Below are 18,401 nucleotides of genomic sequence, written 5' to 3'. Positions count from 1 at the left end.
ATTGATCTTAGAGTTGGGTTAAAAGGTCGACACGTCATGGGGTTAAAGGCCCTGTACTGTCATATTTATGTTCTATGAATGCCCAAGATTCAATCCTCAGTGAATGAAATCTCTCTTTTTTAAAAAATAAAAGCAAGTGATTATTTATTAGATTGCAGGCTTCTTTGCACTGGGTCTTGCTAATAGGAGGACTCCAGGCTTTGATCAGGTCTGTGATGAACATGTTCAAAGGCACTATCGCCTTTTTCTGGTACTTTCTCCAGAATGTTGTGCACAGCTTCTGCGAGGTGGAAGTCATATTGCAAATGCATTTGGCCAGGCAATTCCAGTCAGAGGTACCAAACCAATACGATCTGGTAGCACTTCTGAGTATGAAGTTGCTGTTGATTCATTGGGCGAGGCTGAACATTGCTGATAAATTGCCCAGCAAGAGGAAACCGCAGCTAACACTCAGTTCCTCTTAAAATCTTACACCAGAAGTTAAATCGTCAAAACAAAAAACATCTGCTAATAAAACACAGTATATTTTACATTGAACCTATTATATTAATGGATTCATAAATTTAATCATCCTATGTTGAGGAACCATGTGTAGAATCACACAGAGAATACAAACATTAATCTGTATTAGCACAATGAATAAATTAACATGAAATTCAGTTGCTTAGAACAAAACTAGAAGATACCTTTGCAGGGAAATTTCATCATCAGTACTGTCTTCTTTGATTTAACACAGAGTATATATACATTACAAAAACATTGTTTCCTGTTTCATTTTATTTTACTTCTGTGCTTGATACAAAGACCTTTCTTCTAATCTACAGTGTGTATAGTTGGAATTCAAGTTTTAAAAAGTCAAAGTTAAAGCAAATTTAATCCACTGTTTGTGCCGACACCCAGAATGTTGTTTCAATAATTGATTGCTGATCCAGCCAACCAATCTACAGTTTGAACTCCTGTTCCCTATTAATGTTGACAACATCTTAGCTTTTTTCTTCGTTATCAGTTTCACACAGCCATTCCCATATGTTGATAGTATTTTCTGAATGTCATTCAGTGTGGCGAAATAATGCAGAATATAAATTTCTTTGTATGTAATAACAAACCTCTGCCATTGTTAGTAAGGGATTATTCATATCCTCAAATTTCAAAAGCAAAATGTTAGCCTAGAAGCAAAATGCCAATGTGAATAAATTCAATTGCTGTTATAAAGAAAAATCATACACAAATACATGTATATATAATTACATACATACACATACACACATAAAACAAACATCTTGAAATAGATTGAAAAGCTTTGTGTAAATAAAATCTTTTTTTAAATTGGTTAGCGATTTAACCAGCTATAATACATGACAAAGTTAGACAGACATAATAACTATTTCCTCTTTTTTGAAAAAGCAAGTTTAAATGTCAAATGCAAAGTCAATGGCACATGGATAATATGGTACATGCTTAAATGAATTTAGATCAAAAAAGCTTTTACAAATTTTTGGGCCTTATACTCCATTAGATAATCTCAACAATGTTCAACCAGCTGGTACTCTGCAGTTTCCCGAGCAAATTGCAGTCAGCAGAGGTGAACATAACGGCTAAATAAAACCTGACAATGTCACCACTTAAGCTTTACGGAAATGTGTCATCTCACACAAGAATCTGTAGTCTAAAATTTTAAAGAAATCCTTTTGCAGAGTCAAACCACAGGGCTCACCATTACTTAGCTATTAGTACAGCAAATTCCAACTATGGTAATTGAGCCATCGGTTATTCAGAACAGCTGCTCATTTAGGACTCTATGTCACTTAATTGGAGCATGAGACTCGCCAAACAGGTTCCAACTAGCATCAGTCGTGTGCACTTGTGTGGTCATGAGACACTACACCATGTTTAAAACCACCATTTTTTAAGTAGCATCAGTTGCATGTGTTTGTGTTCAAACAGAAGCAACTTTCATCTCTGATGGTTGGCAAGAAATTAGCAGCAAGACAATTTGCTCACTGTGTTTCAAGCATTCATGCTTGGCGTTGCCAGAAACAGCAGGAGTGAGAATGAAATGATATCAATACTTTAACAAATTAGGATCTACGAAGAATTTGAAGGTATCTATTCACAATTACAATGAAAATGAAGATTTGGAGGATGCAATCATCGCTAGCATCGTATGAAGGCATTATCTGCACTAGGTGTCTGTGGTGATTTTATTCATTGCATATATTGGATAAATTCTTCCATTGGTAACTATTAGGAACTAAAACTCAATATTATAGTACTGCAGTACTATTGATAGTGTTCTAATTTGTTCTGCATTTCATTTAAATAATTAATTTGTTACTCAGTTTGTCTTTTTTTAAAAAAACACCTTTTTGACTATTTCCATGAAACTCCAGCTAATTGGGCAGCCACTTAATCAGAAAGGCAGTATTCCAGGCTTTTCAGGGTGTCTGGAGCACACCTCAATGATTAGCCATTTGATCCATGAGGCCAAGCAGAAAAAAGGCAACCTAACAGTTGTCTGGTTAGACCTCGCGAACGCCTACGGGTCTATTCCACATGACCTCATCCTAGAGGGACTCGACCACTACTACATCCCAGTGGTTGTTGGAGACATGATCACCAGCTACCTAGGAGAACTCAAACTCAGATTTACAAACGTGCATCAGCCCATTTCACAACTAGTTGGCAGGACCTCCAGAAGTGGATTCCAACAGGGTGCACCATCTCCCCCATCCTATTTATTATGGGAATGAACCTCCTATTATCAGCAGCAGAAGATGTAACCCGCGGCCCAACACTGGAGTCGGGCATTGTTCAGCTGGCCCTACGAGGGTTCATGAACGACATCACTATAACAACTATGTCACATGCCCAAGCAAGATGGGTATTGGAAACCCTGGGTAATGTAGCCACTTGGGCGAGGATGTCCTTCAAGGCCAGGAAGTCCATGTGTGTGGTAATCAGAAAGGGCAAATTTAGCCTCCAGGTTCAGAGTGAGGTCATCCCTTCCATCGAAGATAACCCGATAAAATGCTTGGGGAAGCAGTTTAATGTGTCACTAACAGCTGGGGCCAATATCGCCAATGCTGTGAAGCAGACAGACGAATGGCTGAAGAAGATCGACAAATCCCAACTTCCGGGTAAATTCAAGACCTGGCTGTACCAATACGGCATTCTGCCCAGGCTTCTCTGGCTCTTCACACTTTATGAGTTCCCCATGACTGCCGTAGAGGGCATCGAGAGGAAAACCAACAAGCACCTGCGGAGATGGTTGGGAGTTCCCCCAAGCTTCTCTTCAGTGGGCCTCTACATTCGTTCTGGGCAACTGCAGCTTCCCCTGTCATCTGTTGTGGAGGAATTCAAGGTGGCAAAATGCAGAGCCTTATTAAGCTTGAGAGATTCCAATGATGTCTTGGTAAAGCAAGCAGGTGTTACAACCAGATCTGGGCGCAAGTGGGCAGCCAACACAGCTGTGGAGGAGGCAGTGTGTTCTCTGAAGCTGCGAGATATCATCGGCAACCCCTGCGTCGGGTGGCAAGGCCTCGGCTCAGTTCACTTCCAGCAGTGGGGAAACGCAAGCATAAGGAACAGGCGAGACATGGTACAGGCAGAAGTACGGATCTGTGAGGAAGAGAAGCGGATGTCAAAGGCAGTGGAACAAGCGTCCCAGGGTGCCTGGACAAAATGGGATCTGCTTAAGTGCAAGATCTCATGGGCAGAGTTATGGAGACGGGAGCCCTTCTGTATTTCCTTCCTCTTGCGATCCGTGTATGACACCCTTCCTTCACCATTACATCTGTACACATGGGCGATGAGAGAGGACCTGAACTGTAAGCTCTGTGGTCAAAAGGGGATGCTGGCTCATATACTGTCCGGGTGTAAAACAGCTCTAACTCAAGGACGGTATAGGTGGCGCATGATAAGGTGCTTCTGGATCTTGCTGACACACTAGAGTGGGAGAGATGCAAGAAGAGGACGGCTGGCACAGATTTGAGGAAGGCCATCACCTTCATCAAAGAGGGAGCTAGGCCTTTTGTAACCAAACAACCAAAGCCCAGTCTGCTGTTAATGGCCAGGTCCTGGGAGATGGGGGTCGATGTGGGAAGGAGGTTGCAGTTCCCAGATGTGGTGCACACAACCCTACGCCTGGACATTGTACTGTGGTCAACCAAAGACAAGAAAATAATTCTGGTTGAGCTGACTGTGCCGTGGGAGGAGGGATGGGAAGAGGCCCATGAGAGAAAGGCCTTGAAGTACCAGCCCTTACTGCAGGAGTGTAAAGACAAGGGATGGCAAGCATGGTTGTTCCCTGTGGAGATCGGCTGCCAAATCAGCATGGCGGTTGTTGTCAGATCTGGGCCTGGACAAAAGGAGCAAAAAACAAGCAGTTCGTAGGATGTGGGTAAGAGGCAGAATGAGCCTCTTGTTGGATTTGGAGTAGGCGAGAGAAGGGGAGCTGGAAGCCAGGAGCAGATGGGCAGTGATTTGGCCACCACTGCCGGCCCACCAACTGGAGAGTGTCGTGGTTCAGGGTCGAAACACTCAGTGAAGGTTGGGAACCACCTGATGACATCTGCTCCTGGCTGAAGGCTACGGCTGCCTTATAAGGTAACTGGAGAATGCACCCTAACAGGTGTCTGTAACAAGTAATCTCTGGTTTGTACCAGTGACTTACAGGAAAGACTGGATGGCAACCGAGGAAGGTTGGTGACGCTGGAGAGACAGCTGACCTCCAGGAAAAACTGGCACGGGCTCACAAGGCTAGCAACCTTGTGGGCAGCACTCGCAAGAGGGCACCACTCAAACTACAACTGAACACAAAGAGCAATACCCCCAGAGTCTCCTGAGAGCGGGGGAAGATGAGAGACTCAACAGGACGGTCATACCAGCAACGGCCAGGACAGGAAACACGACTACGAGGAAGCTAAAACAAGCAACACTGACCGGAGAGGAATTCACAGTAAGGTGTCATTGCGGGAAAGTCTGCAAAAACATCAGAGGGCTCAAGATACACCAGAGCAAGTCTAGATGTGGATCAATGGTGACCCAAGTGCAGCGCACGGACTTAGTGTCCGGTGAGACGAAGGAGAATTCCAGCCAGGAAGCACCCCACAGAGCTGAAGGTCCCTCCGCACTTGAGTCACCTCAGTACCGAACAACAGACCAAGTGAGTTCCTCTTCAGCTACCCCAATCCATTCATCAAGGAAAGACAGGATCAAATGGCCTAGATCATCAGACAGCGTCGCCTGGATCAGTTCGATGATCTAAACGGCATCCTGGAAGTTGCCTTAGCAGGTCCAGTACACAAAAAGATCGACTGACTCACAGCCATAGCGTACAATCTAGCTAAGGAACGATTTGGCCCAATGGAGCGGAAAGGCCAGCTGGAGTTACCGCGGCAACCAAGTAGGAGGGAAACGGAGATTCGTCGCTTGAGAGGCGAATTAAAGGCGCTCAACAAGAGGTTTAAAACCAGCTCACCGGCTGAAAAAGAAGGTATCAAGGACTTAACCAGTATGCTGTGGGAAAAGCTGTACAAACTCTGGAGGGCGGAACATCTGCGTCAGCAAAGAAGGAAGAGAGAGAAAAGGCGAGCGCAGTTTGCGAGAGATCCATTCAGCTTCACCAGGACTCTTCTCGGCCAACAAAAATCTGGTATAGTATCCAGCTCGAAGCCAGAGGTAGAGGAGTTCCTGCGGGAGGCACACAGCGACCCACGGAGGGGTCAGGGACTAGGAACCATTCGGGCTGTGCGTAGACCGGAAAATCCATCAATTGAACTGAATGTGAAGGAGCCTACATGGCAGGAAATCCAGGACATCATCCGGAAAGCTAAAGCATCAGCTGCCCCAGGCCCAAGCGGCATACCTTATAAGGTGTATAAGAAATGCCTAAAGCTTCTTCGGAGGCTGTGGAAGGTCATGAGAAAGATCTGGGCCAAAGGTACTATTCCATCGAGTTGGAAATTGGCAGTGGGATGCTTTATTCTAAAGGAAGAGGTTTCTTCCACAATTGCCCAGTTTAGGACAATTTCTCTCCTGGATGTGGAATGTAAGATTTTCTTTTCTGTGCTCGCAAGAAGGCTGACTTCTTACATGACGCAGAACCACTATATCAACACATCCATCCAGAAAGGCGGTATTCCAGGCTTTTCGGGGTGTCTGGAGCACACCTCAATGATTAGCCATTTGATCCGTGAGGCCAAGCAGAAAAAAGGCACTTAATCAGGCCAAAATTTACTTGTCCCAATTGACCGGAATCCACTGTAGATCTAAAGTTGGAGAACTGAAGGAGCTCACTTGACATCCTTGGGCAAGGAGAGAGGAAACAGCTACTTAAGCTTTTACTCCATTGTTACACAGCGACCCCTACAGGAAAATAAAATACAATGCAATTCATGAGAAAAGGGAAGCATCTTCATGAACAGATAAAATGTCACAGCTTATCATCAAAGCAAACAAATCTGCACAGGAATTCTCTTACTTAAAATTTATTTAATGTAGGTACCAATGATTATTCTAAGAGTAAACTTTCTATATTTGTTCATAACGATGATTGCTGCTTCAATAAGTGATGCCATATTGGGCATATCAAGATGAAAATATTGACCCATTGCTAATAACTATCTCTCAGTAAACTCTGTACATCTGATTTCCACAATCAATTTAATGCATCTATTCTTCATTGACTGAACTAGTGTTCAATATATTGTGCCAAACAACTTGGAAGATATTTTCCTTCGATAATTCAATAAAACATTCACTGAATTGGATATGAAGAGCTCTGATACCATTAGTGCTAGATCTCCCAATTATGTCCTTCAATTTTGATATATTTTTTCAGCATTTTCCACAGCTTTTAAAGCATATGATTAAATTTGCAAAGCCTTATTTCAGATAATTGTAGCATGTACAAATGTTCATGTTAATTAACAGTAACAGCTGCAAATAATGTACGGACACCTACTGCCATGAATAGATTTAATCAATGGAAAACACCACCTTGAACGGTAAATCTTGACTTGGTGATCATTGTTCAATAAGATATAATTCTAAAATCAACCATGTTTTAAAATTGTTATTCTTACAATTTTATACAAACTAAAATAGGATTATGTACCCAACTTATATGGATAAATTTTTAAAAACCACCAAATTTTTATAAATTTTGTAAGAAATGAAATATACTTTGTAAAAAAGGAGTATTTGGCAATTAAGGAGGATGTTGGACTGCTTCATAGCAATAAAAAGCAGCAAAAGCTGTTAACAATTTAGCTGCTGCTAAAGGCCCTGCTTTTCATGTGTACAAGGACCCACCAACTTGCATCAAATGAAAAGAAATTCCGTGGTTTATGTCTCAACCCCAGAATAACCAATCAATCCTTCCCCCACCCCCACTCGGTCATAAAACAAAAATGCTTGGAATACTAGTCAGTTCAAACATAACTGCAGAGAAACAGATATTCTGAGGCAATAGTTGTCCATCATCTTATCTAATAATTTATTTCATTCCTGTTATGGGACCTTGAAATATGCAAATTAACTTGCACATTCCATTACAACTAGAGGCCAGAACAATTTAACCTACTAAATGGTCTATCTTTGGACTGCAGGAGGAAACCAGAGGATGGAGAGGATGGCCATGTAGTTCACAGGAAGAACGCAGAAGCTCCTTACAGACAGCGCTGAATTGAACTCCGAATCCCAGAATGCCCCGAGCTCAAAACCAGCAGTCACTAATGGCGTCCCACTAACCACTCCAAAGAAGCACATTCACAATCTCTCCATCCATCCCAATGAAACATCACTTAAAGGAGGAAAGGAGATTTTTGAGAGGAAGCGCTAGCCATGTAGAAGATGGGCAACTGTATGAACATCAGTTTGTGGACATTTTGAGGTTATTTCCTTCTTCTAAGCAGTGCATTAAACCAGTCACCATGTCAGGATTGTAATCTAGTTTTACAAATAGAAAGACTAAAACACAAAAGAACAAGGCTTGCTTCAACAATGCTATTAGACTCTACATAACCCAATCTCACTTCCATATGGGTAGCACGGTGGTGCAGTGGTTAGCACAATGCTTTACAGCGCCAACGACAAGGGTTCAATTCCCGCCACTGCCTGTGAGGACGTTGGACATTCTGCCTGCGTTTCCTCCCACGATCCAAAAAACGTATTAGTTGGTAAGTTAATTGGTCATTGTAAATTGTCTCATGATTAGGCAGGGATTAAATTGGGGGATTGCTGGGTGGCCTTGAAGGTGTCCATGCTGTTTCTCAAAAAATAAATAAGTTCATTGGATTTTATATAAAAATTTCAAAGGAAAATGCTCCCATTTCCCAGTCTGGATGAACTTTAAGATTCAGGTGGACCCCTGATTTAAAAAAAAAGGCACTTTTGACATTTTTGCCGGAAATGAAAAGCAAGGCCTAACTGTCAACAAACACAGAAAAACTGAATAACTTCCACAACATGCCTGGCCTTCCTTACAAAATTATCAATAAAAAAAAACACAATATTAGTGTACGGAGCATCTTCTGGTGCTCTCAGGCCACCCAGGCAATGAAATTTCAATGCATTTAAAAATTTAGACAGTTAAATATCTCTGCTAAATGTGGATTAGCAATCAGGTGTATGATTATACTAATCAAATTAAAGGTGTTAAATTTTAATATATCAAGAGCAGTGTGCCCTCGGAGATGCATACAGTGGCATGCAAAAGTTTGGGAACCCTTGGTCAAAATTTCTGTTACTGTGAATAGTAGAAGATGAACTGATCTCCAAAAGTCAAAAAGTTAAAGATGAAACATTCTTTTCAACATTTTAAGCAAGATTAGTGTATTATTTTAGTTTTGTACAATTTTACAGTGGAAAAAAAGGGGAAGGAGCACCAGGCAAAAGTTTGGGCACCCCAAGAGATTTGAGCTCTCAGATAACTTTTACCAAGGTCTCAGATCTCAATTAGCTTGGTAGGGCTATGGCTTGTTCACAATCATCATTAGGAAAGGCCAGGTGATGCAAATTTCAAAGCTTTATAAATATCCTGACCCCTCAAACCTTGTCCCAACAATCAGCAGCCAAGGGCTCCTCTAAGCTGCTGCCTAGCACTCTGAAAATTAAAATAAATGATGCCCACAAAGCAGGAGAAGGCTATAAGAAGATAGCAAAGCATTTTCAGGTAGCCGTTTCCTCAGTTCCTAATGTAATTAAGAAATGGCAGTTAACAGGAACGGTGGAGGTCAAGTTGAGGTCAGAAAGACCAAGAAAACTTTCCGAGAGAACTGCTCGTGGGATTGCTAGAAAGGCAAATCAAAACCCCCTGTTTGACTGCAAAACACCTTCAGGAAGATTTAGCAGACTCTGAAGTGGTGGTGCACTGTTCTACTGTGCAGCGACACCTGCACAAATATGACCTTCATGAAAGAGTCATCAGAAGAAAACCTTTCCTCCATCCTCACCACAAAATTCAGTGTCAGAAGTTTGCAAAGGAACATCTAAACAAGCCTAATGCATGTTGGAAACAAGTCCTGTGGACTGATGAAGTTAAAATAAAACTTTTTGGCTGCAATGACCAAAGGTATGTTTGGAGCAAAAAGGGTGCAGAATTTCATGAAAAGAACACCTCTCCAACTGTTAAGCACACGGGTGGATTGATCATGCTTTGGGCTTGTGTTGCAGCCAGTGGCATGGCGAACATTTCACTGGTAGATGGAAGAATGAATTCAATTAAATACCAACAAATTCTGGAAGCAAACATCACACCATCTGTGAAAAAGCTGAAGATGAAAAAGAGCATGGCTTTTACAACAGGATAATGATCCTAAACACACCTCAAAATCCATAATGGACTACCTCAAGAGGCGCAAGTTGAAGGTTTTGCCGTGGCCCTCACAGTCCCCTGACATAAACATCATCAAAAATCTGTGGGATAGACCTCAAAAGAGAAGTGCATGCAAGATAGCCCAAGAATCTCACAGAACTAGAAGCCATTTGCAAGGAAGAATGGACGAAAATCCACCAAACAAGAATTGAAAGACTCTTAGCTGGCTACAGAAAAGCTGTGATACTTGCCAAAGGGGGTGTTACTAAGTACTGACCATGCAGGGTGCCCAAACTTTTGCTTGGGGCCCTTTTCCTTTTTTGTTATTTTGAAACTGTAAAAGATAGAAATAAAAAAGTAATCTTGCTTAAAATATTAAAGAAATGTGTCATCTTTAACTTTATGCCTTTTGGAAATCAGGTCATCTTTTACTCGCTTAGCTATTCACAGTAACAGAAATTTTGACCAGGGGTGCCCAAACTTTTGCATGCCATTGTATCTCAGGTATACAGCAGATGCTGTTCATTGGGACCAGCACTTTTAGGTCCAATTAGCCAGTTTTACGGAAATAGTTTAAAAAGGTATAAAAAAAAGACAAACTACTGTTTAACTGAGTAACAAATTATGTATTTGAATAAAATACATAAAAATTTGAACACTACTTGTAGTTGTCTGTCATATCTGGCGATGACAAGAAACCTGTTTTTAAAAACAGGAAAAGTCATTGCACTGGGCCAGCTCCACTCTCTTGGCCTTGGAAGTCCAGGTCCAGTGGGATGGGTAGACGTCACAACTGGGGTCTTTCATGGTTGCAGTGGATGACCATGACTACTTCTATGTCTTGTAATACCTTTCACTCTCCTGCAATGTTGCAGAACTGCCTTCCAGGGCCATTGGATCTTCCTGAAGAGGTTATTCCTCCAGTCCACCAGAGCTGACTTCACATGCTAGGGCAGGCACGTGAAGGATCTTGGCCCGAAACATCCACTGTTTACTCTTTTCCAATAGATGCTACCTGGCCGGCTGAGTTCCTCCAGCATTTTGTGTGTGTTGCTTGGATTTCCAGCATTTGCAGATTTTCTCGTGTTTATGTCCCTATCTCACTGGGATATGAGATCCACTGCCTTCCCTCACCTGATTTAGCCGGCCTGTCAAAGCAGTGTACTGGGGTGTGGCCGCTGTTACATGCAGTTACTTGGAACCACAGGTAAGGGCTAAGTGTCCAAAGGGGGACCAAAGGTAACATTCTAGATGATTATTGATACCTTCAAAGTTTCTAACTTGTTAAAGTAGTGAAACTGTTTCATTTTCATTCCTGGCTGTTTCAGGCATTTCCAAACCACATTGAGCAAAACAGTTCTGCTTATTTCTCACCAGTTATCAGTGACCAAAATCACTGCTTTTTGAGCTCATGCAACTGGCATCATTTAAAAGCTGTTCGGTCTTAGCATGATGTAATGTCTAACGGCCAGACAATCACATGCAACTGAGACACAAGATAGAAACTGCTCAGCGAGTCTTCTGTCCCAAATCAGCAGCATAGGGTCCCCAAATAAAGTAAGGGAATCCCAGCTATATTCTCGATTTGTTTTGTTCTTTAAGTGTTGTCACAAATAAGCAGCTGCCCTTATTAAACGATGGCCCAATTAACCAGACTCCACTGTACTTAGCTTTAAGCAGTGTATATTTGCACCTATAGTTAATTATTAGATGTGAAGGTATCCAAATTTCCAGGAGTGCCAAAATTCACCATGAATTTTTAAAGTCATAGGAACAAATTAACAAAAAGTGATTCAAAACATTTTTTTGTGGTCAGCCTATATCTACAATTCACCGTTTTTTTAAAGAAAAATTAATGAAACTAACCAGTACTCTAAATGCATGGTAGAAACAGTTGGTAGAAACTTAGGACAGGTTTTTAGACTTTTCAAAAATCTGTCTATGTCAATGCAATAATTAAAATATTTAATTACTGGGCATTGCTTCAATACTTACTATAAGAGCTGCTCTAAATGTAGATTAATAATAAATGATTATCAGATGTCCATATTATAAAACAAGAATTTTTAAATCAATACAAATGGCTGTCATTACACAAAGTGTATTGCTGTGTATGAGTAATTAAAGTGCACTAAAATTGCTTTTCAAAGAAAAAGTCCATTTATCAGTAATACTTAAATTTTATAAAATAGAAACATTTATCATCATTCTTGTAGCAATGTTGCAGGATAATATAACCCAGTAACATCATGATATATACTGGCCAAGGGAAATGCACCAATAACCAGATGGCTATTAACCATAAAAAGCTATTCCACCCCAAACACCCCATACCTAAGAAAAGTGGAAATTTGTTAAAAATTGTGGCTCAGTAACAACCATTTGGTAACCCAAGAGAAATTCTTCAACAATCTGTATTCTTCTGAAGATGAAGTGTTAATTTGTTAAAGCACTCAAGTCTTGATGTTGAATGTAACTGAACAACCCTCTTTCTTTGATGAGATGGAACAAACCTTCCATTTCAAATATAAATGTATCCATGGTTCCAATAAAAAAAATATTTACCACATAACTTAGGCTACGTCCACTCTAGACCAGATAATTTCGAAAACGCCGGTTTCGAGTAAAAACGAACGGCCTCCACACTACGCGTTTTTCAAAATATCTCTGTCCACACTAAAATGGATACTTGGGCAAATCTACTACTGGGCATATGCAGACACATCTACAGAAAACAAGCGAAGAGGAAATGGTATAATATTTACGTTTCCGCGGCGGCGTTGTGCTATTTCCATTGGTCAAAAACTAGAGTACCAACAACAGCGAAAGAAAATTTTCAACAATGTCTTCGAGGAATATAAAGAAAACCTCCGCTGGAAAAATCAGACTGGACTTCTTCATTTAGACAGACAATGAAATCGAGCTATTTCTGCGAGTTACAAACGACTACAAAGTCAGCAAAGCAATGGAGAACGTGGAGATATTTAATTTCAAACAAACTATTAACGTAGACATAAAGTAAACAACACACGCACGAAGCTGTCCTCTACCCAAGATCAACAAGAGATTGGAATCTTCTGCCACCAGACCTGCGCAGTATTTCTGACATTAATATTTTTAAAGATAGACTCAATCAAATGAATTTAGGGGATCTAGTCAAAAAAGCTCACTTTACAATTTAACTCTCACGCCGTTCACACCGACTGCGCATTATAATTGGCAGAAGCAGAAAAAGCATTGTTGTTGTGGTGTTGTCATGACAGCATTTTCAGATATCTCCATTTACCCCGTCCACACTGCAACGCAGAAGAATAGTTTTCAAATCTACACACTCCGGAGAGTGTTTTAGAAAAGCTCCGTTTTCGGGGGAAGAAAACGCTGTTTCAATGTGGACGGAGGGCCAAAACGAAGAGAAAAGGCTTTGTTTTCAAAATTATCCGGCATTGTGTGGACATACTCTTAGAGAAGGGAAGGTTGGTGTTTAGCTCATTGTTGAGGAAAATACTCAAATCTGTAGGTTAAGAAGATTTCCAAACTTTAAATTTTAGAACAAATCAGAGAACCCATTACAAGTTATTATGAATTTATTTACATTTTTAAAGTACACAAATACAGCTGCAATACAAATAGGTTACCAGTATTTTGTTACCATTACACATTATACACAGACATTCTACAGAGGGGAAGCCAGCCACCTGAGATAACGATGGTCCATCCACACAAAAGAAAAATTGGAAGAGCCCGTTGTCTTGGAGGCACCACCAGTTAGGAAGAAAACATTGATTCTCATGGGAAACATTAATTTAACCACACACATTTACAAAATTAAATGATGGGACTGCTGAAATGAAGGGAAGAATCTTAATGCAGCAATGCCAGCTTAGCTGTGCTCCTGTTTTAACACGTCAGTGCGCATGCATAAATGGTAAGGCATTTCTTACTGTTCACCAGATACCCTTTCATGCCGCCTCCCAAGAGGCTGAAGTGAAATACAAACGTGACTGTTATAAACAAAAAAAAAGAACCGAACAAAGGAACCAAGCTGTGCATTTGATGAAGCGCACACCCATTCATGAGTTAGGCTCTACTTCCTCCATTCCTTCAATGTGCCACCTGGAAGCTACACCAATGGCAAGAATGTTATAAAATTTCATTTTAGGCTGAAACCCAGTTAGCTTAATAAAAAAAAACTGAGCTGGATTCACTTTTGTCACGTATAAACATTAAAACAAAATCAAGATACAAGTTTTGAAGCATGCGCACTGGAATGTAAAATTTCATCAGCCCCCTTTTAAGCTAATGGCAGAATTCACATTTTTAACTGTACAAATCCTTCACAGCTTTTTAAAATACTTCTCTATGCCTAAATGATTAATGGAGATGCTATAAGTCCTTAGGACAAGTATCCCCGAGAACAAACTATGTACCAACACTAATCAGAAATTTAAAAAATAATTCACCAAAACACAGCTTTACCTTTACTTTTTAAAAAAAAAATCTTTATTCTTCCACATTTTCATTTTTAAGGTCACATTTTTTGATAAGCCTTGGCACTGCCTTTTTATTCCACACTGCTTTTGCCAGTTAAGTTGTCAGCCTCTTCCACAAGACACTAAATGGCCACTGGCACCAATGATCATTCAGCTTTTTATGACAAAAATAAAATGTGGAAGTTAAAAGTGTGCAAACAAATCTAGATACTAAACCAAAAAACATTAATTGTTACAGTGTACTACCAAAAACATTTTAAACTCAAGTTTAATACAAAAGACTGGAAAAAGCTTTAAATAAAATCAGCTGCTTTTTAAATTCACAAACACTCACTGCCAACCCTATGTATTACAGGATTTTTCAAGTCAGTCAATTCCATTTCAGATTCTCAAACCTTTAGAGCACCACAGACATAAAAGCAGGACAACATTCTACTTATCTACATAGATGCTGCTTTCAATTTTAGCAGGGTGATACAAAATATTTAAACCAGGTATAGGTCTACAGTTGTACAGTAGAGTAATAAAAGGCTACATAACGCCAATCATGGAAGGAGAAGGGATGGCGATATCTATTCTATTTGCGGTAAATTCTGTAAACCGTCTTTAGAGCCCCTGCTGTTGACAGTGAGAACAATCTTTTAATTTGTATTTTATACTGCAGTCAGGCAAAAGGTCTCCTTGCGAAGATGTTCCTAAAAAAAACTTTTTAAAGTTTCCCTCCTGCACTTTAGTTAAAGGTATCAAGAGCTTTTCTTTGTCGGTTGGCTTTGTAGGGGGTCATGAATTTCAAGATTATAATGGGACATCAGCCATGCATTGTCCACCCTCCATGGTTGAGTCACTTTCATCGAGGAACAGCGGAATGGATGCCGCTGGAAGTCACCCGGGCTGGGATCTATCCAAAGAAACAAACAGAAACTAAATTAATTCCTTATAAGCATTAAGGTCCAATAGGTTTCCCCACAGTGGTACTGAGTAACTATCAATATATATTGATTGGGAAATATAGAAAACTATGTGAAACAAAATGCATAAAAAGCAGGATTTGAACCAAATATCTACTTTCCTTAACACTTTCTCCATGAAGTGATTAGAGCCCAGCAGACATCCAAATTTTAAAAACACATTAAACAAGACATCAACTTCAAAAATATTTGGTACATATTAAAGAGCTGGCAACTTCTGCGAGAGAATACAGGCTAGTTGATATACTAAATGGTTTATGAAACAAAAGGGTCAAGCCATCGTAACCCGATTTTTTGTGGACATAGCAAGAAAAAATTCTAATAATTCTGCAAATATTTGTACAAAAATTGTGAACAAATTCAGAGACCATAAAAATACAATTAAGGAATAAATTCACAGAAATGCCAGACAGTTGAATGGAAGACAAATCTCTGGACCTGTAAACTCCTATCTGTATTTCACTGTATAATCAGAAGCAGTAAAGAGTGAAAGTCAAAAATGCCAAGTCCATTAGGGTTAATCTTAAAATGCAACAGTTGAACTCCCAAGTAATGATTCTGCAGAATTTCCGTAAGATTCCCATGAATAGACATGAACAATAAATGTTGGCCTCGCCAGTGACATCCTGAACTCAAAAAAAAACGTATTGATATTGTAAGTTTACGGGAAGCATGCATTTGCTGACCCTGGACCAGCACACATGGGCCTTGCCTATTAGGGCAGCTCAAAACAATACCAGACAGCCGCTCAAAAGCCTGGGTAATTGACAAAGCAACTCTACTTTATTTAAAACAACACAAATTTAAATAAAACTCATCCTAACTCCCTATTGATAAAGATATCTTCCTAACCTACTTCAAAAACTTGACTGACAGATGAAATGTTATTTTTGGGTATTTTGTATGGCAATATGCATCTCCCTGTGTGGGTCTATAGTACACTTAGGAGGTCTGTTTGTCGCAAGTACGGATTAAGTACCATTCAGATACAGAATATGGAATTCAGCTGAAATACCATCAATATTTTGACATTGAAAGTACAAAATAAAATCTTGCTTCTTAAACTTCCATTGGAATTTGTCAAAATATACTTTAAATATAAAGTTGACAATGGTAACACAGAAAAAAGTGTTTAAATACAGTACTAATCATTTCTTAGTTGTAAAAGCATGGGATTTCCAAATGAATTAAAAATATATACAATTAAAATAAATTTGTTTACAACTTTGTAACTATCACTTTGAAATTAACTTTCGGGATTCGCAGGCTTCACACACATGCAGCTAAAATATTCTCTAGCAAAATCATTAACAGACTTAATATTCTTCAGCCTTGAAGCATGATGAACATGTAAATGCAGATTTGCAGGAAAATGAATTGACATTTACCCCTTTACCTTGGATGAGAAGGTATTTCAGCCTTTAATGAATATTAACCATCTTCTGTAAGGTAATTTGTGAGAACCATAACAATATAATGATCAGAAAATTTGAATCATTTTAATGAAAACTATACAAAACTGTGTAAAAATGATAGTTTACTACAGGGGACAAACAATTGACTAATTTGCATCACTCCAAAGGGTTAAAGATTCAAGACTATTCATTAATGTTCATTTTATAATGATTAAGTGATAAAGTCATGGTTTAAATTTTCTCCAGTATTTAAACTTCAGATGTACATTAATATTTAAATATATTTTAGCAATGATTACACAAAATTCCAAATAGTCAAAATTTCACCGTCCTAAATGGGGATGTCAAATTAGAGTAATTTACAGATTTATGCAAATCACTTGGTAGCTTGCAACTCAGTGTGTTACTGAGCAGCTAATATTCATCTCAATACACTTCCAATACTGCATTGATAGTTATAAGCATTTATAAAAGTGAAAAAGAGCAATGTTTGTTTCGTGACAGCTGCTTCTGTAGTATTAGTGAAGAGTTTACAAGGAAGAACTAAAGACAAGTTAAAATTAAAATTAATACATTCAAGCAACAGCTTTAGCTATTTCTTCTGAAAGTCTGTATCAATACTCATAGCTACCACTTTTTTCTTTAATAAAAAAGTAGTTGCTTTAAACTTTATGCAATCATTGATAATTAAAGAATGCTACCTTTAAAGATCCATTCACTTATGAGCCAATGTAAATTAACACACAACCAGTGTAAATGTATAAAGAAATTTTAGAATAACTAACATTTCTCTCCCATCAAATTTGTTTTGAACACAAAAGTATAGTAACACTTGCAACATTCTCTCATGCAGGAAGTTCAGTGTTGAACTACGCAATGGATCAGAGCAGGACATTGTGCAACAAGACTTCACAAGCAGATCAAACCGGTCAAGCCAAAACTTTCAAAAGATCAAGTATCACTGCATCAACTCAAACTGGATAACGCAAATGCCAAAATATTTGAGAAGCCACAGTGCAATTTGAGGGAAGGTTGCAAGATTACAAGCAGGTTAAAGAACTGCAGTGGTTAGGGTAAAGCACCAAGCAATATAGTCAAAAAAATCCACCTGATCTTCCATTTTTAGCATGGAGATGTTGAAATACTTTCAATGTCCATGCTTGAAGCTTTTTCATAAACAGACCTGCAACGTAAAAATGAAGCAAAAAATGCCCTACACCCTAACCTCAAAATATTATCACTACTAATGTTGCTTCAAAAGTGCATGCATATTATAAACCCAGATGTCCATCAAATATAAATTTAGTTCTCAGCTTTGTTCATACTGGCAAACATTTAGAAAGATTGAAGCCACTGTCTGACATCCTTCGCAAAAATCTGAATTCAGCTCAACTCCACCTCCTCCAACTGAACCAGACATAAAGACATGCTAAACAACTTGCTGGATAGTCTATGCTCATCAATATCCCGTTAATTGTTTAAAAAGGCCAAGTTTGACCAGCCTTGCCATCTCACTGTATTATCACATGGAAGCAGCATAGAATGGATAGTTACACATCTATCAACATCCAGTTGCCCAGAGCTAGTTTTGAAATCTTCTGAAATTGTTGGGAATTCTGAAACCATATTTAATATATAGCTTTACTGTAATAAGAGCTGAAGACTCCCAAGATAGTCAGTGTCTTCTTCCTTCATGGATCAAATACAAATT

General features: G+C 39.3%; 1 protein-coding gene across 2 annotated transcripts in view; it reads right to left on the bottom strand.

Moving 5' to 3' along the window:
• Positions 1-14,294: 14,294 nt before the first annotated feature.
• The window catches only part of LOC140187100 (casein kinase I), a 49,263-nt gene continuing 45,156 nt past the window's right edge, over positions 14,295-18,401 (bottom strand). For both annotated transcript variants that reach the window (XM_072242053.1, XM_072242051.1), the window contains one exon: positions 14,295-15,205. Coding sequence is in view for 1 of the 2 variants with exons in the window: in XM_072242051.1 (XP_072098152.1) it covers positions 15,155-15,205 (51 nt within the window). In the remaining variant the exon portion in view is untranslated. The remainder of the gene's footprint in view (positions 15,206-18,401) is intronic.

The sequence above is a fragment of the Mobula birostris genome, chromosome 24 (genome assembly GCF_030028105.1).
Source record: "Mobula birostris isolate sMobBir1 chromosome 24, sMobBir1.hap1, whole genome shotgun sequence".
In the NCBI taxonomy this organism is placed as follows: Eukaryota; Metazoa; Chordata; class Chondrichthyes; order Myliobatiformes; family Myliobatidae; genus Mobula; species Mobula birostris.
The sequence above is the reverse complement of the archived record's forward strand: the minus strand, read 5'-3'. Positions and strand labels throughout refer to the sequence as shown.